The sequence below is a fragment of the Achroia grisella genome, unplaced genomic scaffold (genome assembly GCF_030625045.1).
Source record: "Achroia grisella isolate CSIRO2021 unplaced genomic scaffold, CSIRO_AGI_Agris_v1 utg558, whole genome shotgun sequence".
Classification (NCBI taxonomy): domain Eukaryota; kingdom Metazoa; phylum Arthropoda; class Insecta; order Lepidoptera; family Pyralidae; genus Achroia; species Achroia grisella.
Window position 1 is genome coordinate 664329 of NW_026712938.1, and position 10571 is coordinate 674899.

General features: G+C 32.5%; 1 protein-coding gene across 1 annotated transcript; it reads right to left on the reverse strand.

The window, feature by feature from the left end:
* Positions 1-204: 204 nt before the first annotated feature.
* Positions 205-9865, reverse strand: LOC131848437 (tectonin beta-propeller repeat-containing protein). Its single transcript, XM_059198293.1, has 6 exons — positions 6832-9865; positions 4912-5108; positions 4620-4829; positions 3510-3596; positions 2664-2985; positions 205-2309 (listed from the first exon to the last, which is right to left on the reverse strand). Exons 1-6 carry the CDS (start codon positions 9638-9640, stop codon positions 2131-2133), a joined length of 3804 nt encoding a protein of 1267 aa, XP_059054276.1. The 5' UTR covers positions 9641-9865; the 3' UTR covers positions 205-2130.
* Between the last annotated feature and the right edge of the window lie 706 nt (positions 9866-10571).

Sequence of the window (10571 nt, forward strand, 5' to 3'; positions counted from 1 at the left end):
TACTGATAGTATGTGACAGATAGACAAAATAGAACTCATTAACGGTCAATTTTACTTTCTGAGACCCTAAAGACTACAATAAAATTTGTAAGAGTTAATAAGCTGACCATTGCAAATAAAATATCTTCAAATATTATTTTTAAGTAGCAGTCGCGGTAGAATATTAAAACAATGTAGCATTTTTATGTAATTTTATTTCAAGGACAAACAGCAATATAATAAACGATTTGGTTTAATGCTATTATATAAATTGTACATATTAATTACCTACATTACATACATTTGAATACATAGAAATTATAGGAATGTTCATAACACAATGACTAGAAAATTAATTTATTCCTATATTAAACCTACAAATGCGTTTTAACTTATAATATCATAAATGAGCAAAAGCCGATAATAATTTAAAAAACTTGGAAGTTACTTATAAGCAATAATATCACAATATCAATATTGAGAATTAAATATATGTATGTATAATAAAAATTCTGTAATAGGCCTGTGCAGACGTGGAAATTAGTTTTTTGCCAGCAGGGAACACTTTCTTTGCATTATAATTGTCACATAATGTAATTTTATTAATATATATATTTATAGATTTTAACATTAATAATTTTATGTGGCATTTACCTTTCTTGTCGTTTCGACAAGGTTTCACTAGCCGTAACACGTGCAACTTAGTCGAAACTCATTTAAATATATAATGTACTAGACGCGAAAGATTAGTGATAACTATATGTAATTTTATCTTAGATGATAGGTAACATTGTGGTATATTTTTAAGGACTAAATTACTTGCCATGGTTTCTGTACCTCGTCTGCGCAGGCCTACGACCTATATTATTAGCCTTAAATTGCATTTTTCTACACCATCATCACATTATACAGACAGCTGGATTTCGTTGGAAATAGTATTATTAATTTGATATATTACAAGTATCAAAACATTATTTATTTCCTTATTAGGAGGATTTACAATACACACTCTCATAATAACATACAAGTTACTCCTTCTCGCTATTTATGCATGTTATAAGTGCAGATAAAAAACATATATAGTTTCTTATATTTAGGTATTTTACTCTGCTATATTTTCTCATACCTTAAGGAGAAGAACAAAAAATATTACAATCCTTATTGTTAACAGAAAGGGGCAGACGCAGCTGAAACGGCGAAATTATTAATTTACGTCATAGATAAATGTGACGTAAAGTATACTTTATTAAACTGGTTATGTATTAATTTTCATTATCAGTGCTTACTGTCACATTATTGCCAAGTTTGGCAATAGTGGCTGCGCCATTTTGGTATATGCACAAACTTAATTCAATTACATTAGAGCATGTATTCAGACGTAGCTTTGCTAAAACAACAAAAAACTAGTAAGATGCAATTAGGCACTATTAGAATACTGAGACTGCACTTCAGACTTTCAAAAATAAGGTTCATATATATGCTTATTAAATAAATAGTTTAAATTTGGAATAAATATCGATAAACCGATGTTGAAATAAATGTCAAAATATATGATGAAAAACACCAATTTCTCAGTGATTCAACATCACTTTCTAGAAATTCTGAAATGATTACTTTATTAATATGTCTAGCTAACATAGTTTTTACAATTATATAAAAATAACCATAACTTGGTTACGTAATCTGACTTCAATCATAGTCTAACTCAAGCAAAATCTAATCACGCTTAACGGTCTACTTTTTATAAATATTACATTATTTTTCGGAAACCTCAATGTGTGAATCCAACTCGCAATTTGCTGTTACTCTTATTTTTTTTATAAGAATGCAAAGGAGAATACTTACCTAATAGTAGATGATCACCGCTGTTCAAGAAAACATACATGACTAGAGGGAATGTTAAAACGGTGTGCCAATATTACTAAAAGGCTCATATTCCTAGAAGCATTCAATATCATATCGGTACGGTAATACTGCTGCTCGGAATTGATTCCACATTGTGGTTGTGCGTGGTAAAAAGTATCCGAGTTAACGTAAGAACTCATAGATATCTTTTCGTTTTGTTGTCAAATGGGACAATATATTTACGTTTCACAAAATTGATTACTCATACAATATTTTAAAATAACAAATACGACATGTATATAATAATTATAAAGAAATGCCTCTAGCCGCCACATGTACTATAGTACCAGAGAGTACACGTTGCCAAGTGGTGCCTATTGGGTTATCTACTGTTACACCAAGCCGCCGGTATAGGTTTCCATCGGTACTAACAGCCCATACTTCATGCTTAATGCTGGATACGTCTTTAAATAACATATCACAATCTGAAATTAAAAAAGAAATTTATGAATATATATATATGAAATCGGAAGGTCACACAGTTCAAATCTGTATTTTCGGCGAATAATAGGACAAAGGATTGAAGTTACCAATGAAAAAAAAAATTATCTGTCTGCCTGTTTGATTAAATATTTTCCTTCATTAATTTATACGAAAACATATAATATAGAAGCTACCTCATACAATGCTGTTGTAATTACTAGCTTATCTTCAGATATATGTTTCTTTAAACGATAAATTACGTATAGAGTATGATTTTTCATATAGAGTGAATAGTGGGCTCCAGTATATAAAATTATGTAGTACAGAACTAGACTGACAAAAATTAAACAAAGTACCTGTTAAATACTTCCATTGCTTGCCATCTTGTTGAGCTTTTGAAATGTCTGATCTTACAGCAAATACACCATTTGAAAGTAATACCCAGGCAGCATTCGCATTTATAGAAACGTATTTAGCACCAGCCGTCTTTTTATGACTAAAAGGATAGTTGTATTTTGGGGCTTCTATTAACGTCCAATTAGTTCCGCCGGGATTTTCATTACAGATGCCTTCCCTATAATAAATTTCTCCTTTTCTGCCTATCGCCCAAACAATATATTCACAGGTACTGATTGCAACTAGTGCCTGAGGATTCTTCACATGTTCCCAGTGACTCCCCTTAAAAAATAAATGTCTCAAATTTAGTTAAAAAATCGACAATAACGATAAAGAAGACTCTTTTTGTATATACAATAATCAATACATTGAAAGATTTTATTGATATCTTGTATATTTAAATAAGGTTAATTATAAAAACAAAAAACTGGTTGTGTTGTAGATACAGTAGCTGTATTGAATCGTTTATACTATTATAAGCGGTAAAGTTTCAAATATATGTATTTGTCTTGTTTTAGACCATAAACAGTTTCCTTGCTTCAAATAGGAACCAAATATTTAGAAATGGCTATCCATTTCTTTCTTCTGATACCAATCTTATTTAAAATTTAAATAATTACGTATTGCGAATGTATGTATGTATTATTGAGAATGCAACAATATAGTCATTTTGATAATATAAAATATATATAGGCCACCGTTCATAATAAATAAAAAGTTTGAAGCTGTAAATCTAATGGATAAGATTATAAAATATATATTGTGTACATTATATACTTGCTATCAAAATATAAAGAGATAAATACCGTAGGAGTTGCATGTGTCACGCCGGTACGATAAATAGCATCACCTCCTACAGTAATAGCCCATACTAATACTTCGTCGCCATTATTCTAAAATTGAAAGAAAATTATTATACCTATGTAATATTATATAAAATAATAACAATTAATTTCGTCGTAAATACATAAGATTGACTATTAGCGTAGTCCTCAGCAATGACACTGTATTATGCATATCACGGAGTTATTCTCACCTATAATATGTGTAGTTCAGTGTATTGTCTATTTTATCCTTGTGTCATATTGATGTTAAATTGATCATCAAAAGTTCCACATGGAAACCTTTGCTTCGTCTTTCATTGATGCCAGATTGTATAATTAATGATAGGACCACCACTTCATAATCATAACAAAAGAAGAACCTTTCACATAAATGTTATATACTTATTTTCTATTTTTATTGTATATTTATTTTATACACAAAGTGGCAATCACCGCCATATTTGTATAAGGTACATGTATGAACAGCATCACGACATCACGTTATATGATCCCCGTGGTACCCCACATGCGTTGCCATTCCTGAGGACTCTTGATAGTGAAATTACAGGGTATGAAGGCCTTTGTAGGCTATAGTATCACCGCAATAATGTCACCATTTAAACTGGAACTGGCTTACAAAGCTAGCTGCTCGGCCTCAGAAAAAGACGAATAAGCGGTGGACATCATAGAAACGCTTTGTTACTATAATAAAACAACTCAACTTTCTACTTCTGGCACTGCCTTGTTCTTAGACATTATTGTACAATAACTACTACATACTATCGTTTAAGTTGAAATAAATAGTATTGTTGTTCTGGCTATTATGAAATGCCCCAGCATTGTAAAATAAGTGGTAAAAAGCATTCTTAATTTGTCACTGATGATGAATTCATTATGATCTGTTGTAATTTCTGTAGTACGACATGTTATGCCTTCAGAATGAGTACACTCATTATAACGTAATAGATAAAGTGCAAGAGTTACCTGATTTCTCACTTTCCGTCAGAACTAAGTACTATGACATCACATAATGTGACACATGTTAATTAAAATTTATATTAAATATGAAATAAGAATCTGCTATTTACCTACCCATAGGGATATGTCTAAAAGTGCAGTACTACCCGCGCGCACCCAAGGGCCTTCAGTTATTATTTGTGCTTTTCGGTACCAACGTCTCCTTCTGACACAATCAGTAAAGATTTTTTTTCCATGGTACGGAGCTGGAAAATCTGTCGCATACTGCCATCCGTCACTGTCCACTCCACCTGGGGTGTTGTAATCTATCATCCATTCAGAAATCTAAAACATGTACAAATATCATAGAATACTATAACAGACAAGCATTATTTTTATTTTTATTTCTTCTTAGAAAAATGCTAACCCAATGCCAATGGCGGTTTATTAATTTTGTATGTTCTCGTGTCCTTTTATGTTTACCAGTTATGTCACTCCACATGTACCGGTCAGTGGGAAGACCTGTAGAAGTGTAACCAGAAAGAGGATTCCATCTTTGGTTTTCATAAACACAATATGTTTGTGTATCTGTCATAGAATTGATACCCTCATTGCCACCTAAACCTGTAAATAATGGTATGAAAAGAAAAAGTTTATGTATTAACTTTCAGTACAGTAAATTAGAGTTGGACAAAATATTATCTTTAAATTTTAGCTTGGGAGAAACGAGCAATTAATTTTAAAGTAAGGTAGACGACTTTATATTTAAGGCTATAATTGAGAAATAGAAATAGAAATAATCTTTATTCAAATAAACTCATTACAAGCACTTTTGAATAGTCATATTTTGATTCACCCACTCATTCAGAATGCAGATTCATCACAAGAAGAATGAGCAAGAAACTTGTGTGTTGCTCTTTTTAATATAAATAATTACAGTATAACAAGTAAGAGGCATGCGATAATCAACATAGAAATCGCTACGCACTCATTACTAGTGTAATCAGATAATATTGTCAGTGCTATGGATTTAAAGTTTTTCTATAAAAACATTATTATCGTTAACGAATTCTTCAATTTTATAGTACGCTTTTTTGCAAAGGTTCTGTTTTATTTGACATTTAAATCATTATTCTGGCTGATTTATAATAGACTCTGGTATTTTATTGTAAAACCTTACGCAATTGCCATAAAACGAATTACTAACTTTAGCCAAACGACATTTAGGTAAAATCAGTTTGTTATTGTTGCGTAAGCTTTTATTGGTGCAAGCATTAACTCTTTTGAAACTGTCTATATTCTTCCTGGCATAGATGATATTTTCATAAATGTATTGAGAAGCAACGGTGAGGATATTTGATTCCTTAAAGCACTCTCGCAATGTTTCCATGGAACCCATACCATAAATGGAGCGAATGGCCCTCTTTTGTAGAGAGAAGCATTACTCAGGGCTACGTTTAAAAAATAAATCGGAATTATCATCACAGGTTGTTGCTTTCATAACCATGGACCAAAATATTCTATTTATTTTTCTTATAGCTGTGATGACTTATTCTATCTACTTTTCTACTGTTGTAGACTTTTGGGGCAACCTGCATATTATAATACATTCACGATGAAAGGACTCAACAGCTCTAGGAAGCTATGTGTCGTATTTCTATTATACAAGTGGGAAATATAGTATATTACTAATATTAAGAACATAAGTAAATCTATATACATATGAAAAAACTGTAGAAGTGGAATGTTCATACATAGAAAATATCGCCAAAAACCGAGTTAAAAGATGTTTAGAAGTGAAATAGAACTCATCCAATTTTTTTGCTTCTCTGTTTGTCTGTTGGTATTGGCAAATCTCGGAAACTGATGGACTGATTTAAATAAAGTTTCGAATGATGGTACCTTACATCCCGTCAATATTTTTAATACTTTTTATCACGACCTACCAATCGTTATCTACCATCTCAGTGTGTATTAGTGTCATCTTAGTATTCATGGGTTAATTATTCTTTTTTTCTTATTTATTTATATATATTATTCTTCATACTACTTACTCCAGTGTCTTCTATGTACATTATGTATGTTTTTGAGTATTTGTGTCAGTGTTATTTACCCATAGCTCAATCTCTTTTAATCATATCTTTATTTGGGACTAAATAGCGCTGTGTGAATTGTCTTGGGTTATTATTACTATACATATATTAAATATATATTCATGTGACATACACATTTTATATAACTCTTATAAGAAAAGAATAATAGTACTAAACAATAAAATACATATGATTTCATTGGATTAATTAAAGGCTTAAATTAAAGCTTACATGAATGAAATAAAAGAAAATACCTTTTAATGCACCACCGCCCCAGCCTCCAGTGTATACCCATACACGATGGTCATGAGAAATACCCCAAACAACCCCATTCTGACAACACTCAACTTTCCGTAAGTATCCTCCCATAGTTCTCCATATAATTTCATCAGGATCTATAATTATATTAGTTGTAGAATATAGCATGGTATAAAGTTTTAATGGCCCTTGAATTGAAGCTGATGTTATACTCTCAGGGCTAAGTCTATGCTCATAAAAACAATAGACCTTATCATTAACAGTTATTTTTAAACCTTGAGTATTGCAATAAATTATTATAGAAAACTCTTGTCCTGGAGCTAATGGTAGTGGATGACGTTCTTCAACTCCCCAATTGCCAAATATTTTTGAATTACATACAACAGTATTCTCATCAAATCTAACATTAAAGTGCAGGGCAATCTCAGTTATTTCAGTTTCTATTTTGTGTCTTTGTTTTTTAATTTCAGGGCCCTGTAAATTTACATGGAATCTTTTTATTTCATCATTTAAAGAACCTGTAATTTTTAATGTAGTGCCAACAGGAAAGTTATTATAAAGTTTGGTTGTAAAACCAGAGATAGCATATTTTCCAAAAACTTGAAATTCTTTGGTATGAATCTTATCTTCAGTATTAAGTTTCATGGGCATAAGATCCCAATTTAGTACATCACCTGAACTGGTAATAGCCCACATTGAATTTTCAGAGGGCTTACCTGAAAGTTCATTAATCTGTGATATTATATCTACTAAAACACTCAACCATTCTTCCTGTTCCATTTCAGATATAAATTGAATTTTTATATTGTCATTGCTTTGTCGCTGTATAGATAAACTAATTCTAGGACATGCAGGCTCTGATGATGTAATAACACTTGTCACTTCTCCAAGATTCAAAATAGATTTTATAGTACCATCAAGTTGAAAAACAGATAGTGTACCAGTATTTTCTAAAGCATGCCAGTAAAGGGAAAGTATACAGTCTTCAATAGAATTATTTGCATTGATTAATCTTGCTTCACAGCTCCGTGTCCACCCTTTTTCTTCAATAGCAACTCCATAATTTGATAAATCTATTTCTTGAGTATTATTTCTATTCTTCAAAGATTCTAAAATTTGTATCCTCCATTTCGCTGTTAAGTCTGTACTTTGAATATTATGTGAATCAGTAAACCAATGAGGTATTTGCATTGGATCTATTGAACAAGCTCCTGCTTCTACAAAAGCCCAAGTAGTATCGCATGTTCCCCATGCAGTCTGACTGACCTCTTCATCAAAGTACATACCAGAGTCAACATCAAATACACTGCTGTCACTATCTGGCTGGGCTTCCATACCCACTACAGAACCTACACTGCGTACTGGACTCCATGCTCGTGGATTTTTTAATGTTGTTTCATAACTCTTCCCAGTTAAATCAATGGTATCTACATTTGTATTATTTTTTGTGTGAATTTCCTTTGGTGGTTTAATTGGTAATGTATGTTCTATTGGCGCTGAGTGTGACTCTTCCCAGGAATTATGTAATTTTATATTAGATTTGAGCTCTGGTGTGTTTTCATTCAACATACTAAGACTGTGGTGTTTGGCATTTGATGCAGAAGAAATAACACTAGCAGAACTTGATGTGCGACTCAACTGCATATTAGCTTGAACCATTCTCCACCTTTTACCAGTTAATTCTGAAGGAGTTATTCCACTACGCCAATAAATACACTTGTCTGACTCACCAATAGCAAATACTTGATCATTAATTCCAACTGATATATTAACCATATTTCCTGTAATCTCCAACCATCCACTACCCATTGCAGCAGGTTCAGAATTTCCTGCCAAATTGCCATCAATACCTTTTCTGAACCATACTCTAGCATCTGAACTCACAGCCCATACAGAATTATATCCAACAGATATAACAGACAATTTAGTTTCACTTGGAGATTTTACTTCAAGCCAAGCTTCCCCAGTTGGGCAGTCCTTAGTTATTCCTTTCCTTATAATAGCTCTTCCAGTCCAAAGCATTGCCCAGACTAAGCCAGTAGGACCTACTGAAATTTGTTTTATATCACAATTTGGTGGTATACTAACATTTATCCACTTCAGTCCTTCTGGTGATATAGTCCCAACACCAGCTCTGTACATGACTCTGCCATGAGCTGTAATCGCCCATACTGACAGAGTACCAGGTGCAGCATATGGGATCATATTTCCTCCAATACTGACATCTATAAATGGCTCTTGTGTTGGATCTTTGTGAAGAGGAGCTATGGCACACCATGAGTTCATAGCACTAAATTTCCGGTACCTAATCCATTTCCTTCTCCTGACACAAGACTTCCACTGCTTGACTGGGCCAAACTGAGCTGGAAAATCAACAGCATAACTCCATCCATCATGGTCCAGTGGTTGTCCATCTAAGGTGAGTTCAAGTTGCCAGTCTCCCTCCCATTGCCAAGCCATAGAAGGTAAACGGATGCGGTCAATTGATTTATCTTTTGTTCCGTCTTGAGAGGAGAAATGATACCTATCTGTGGGTAAAAGTCTACCGCTAAATCCTTCAAGCGGTAACCATCTTTCGTTTTCGTATGATTCTTCTTTAACTCTGATCGGAATTTCTAATCCATGAACGTGTAAATAAATTTGACGATCTCCACCAACGGCCCACAAATAGTTAGGTACTGCTGATAATGTTTTGAATTCTAATCCGAGATACATAAATTCCCTCCAACATGATCCACTAGTTGACAAAGCATAAACTTTACCTTCATTGTTAATAGAAAAAAGTAAAGAACCACTGCTGGACATCGTGATTGTATTGCGGTAAAGTCCTCAAAATACTAAATGGTACATATTATTTCGTATCTGTTGTATTCTAGTAAAAGTGATCACTTTTTTAGTTTGCATTATGGAAATATTTGTCTTATACTATTTCTAATGATTACAGTAATCATTCAATTGTTTTAATCACAAATTATAATAATAATAAATGAACAACTATTTGTTACTACGTAAACGGAACGTCAGCCGTCACCTGGGTCCATCACAGACTATTTAGACCATGTTCTGTGATTTAGACAGAGATAGCGAAATCTACATAAATACTCTGTATCCACATTGCTATAATATCCAACCAAAAAAAATTTAACCCCGTACAAAGGGCAAATTTGTACATATATTAATAATAAGGTCTTATGCGAGTTTGGAGTGCAGTCTACACTTGCTCGCTACAAACTGTAAAAACTAGCTGCGGCTAACACCTTTAGAATAGCTTCAAAAATGATGTATAGTAACTTTACTTTAGGTATAATAAGCTCGAAACTAGTGACAGCCTTCGAAATTTCGTTAATCTGGAACATTGACATCTGTAAATGTAATCCCTTGAAACCCATAAGTAACTATATGTGTCAAACTGACAAATTTAGTTGCAGACATTGTACTTTTTTTTTTCTCTTGTGGTATGGCATTCACCCCGATTTTAGGGTATTTCGCCAAAAACAAAACGGGGAAACGTCATTAATTTATATCTAGCAACGAAAATTTTGTAGCATAGGGATAAGGATTAGGTTAGGAAATTATATAGGATACGATATTTACAAATAATATACATACAATACGGAACACATTATATTAAATTTTAATACTATTTAAATATATAAATTCAGCTAAAATTTTATAAATAATAGGATCATTGGAAAAAAGAAGAGTTGTAATAGAGGTAGGGAAAGGGATACGGATG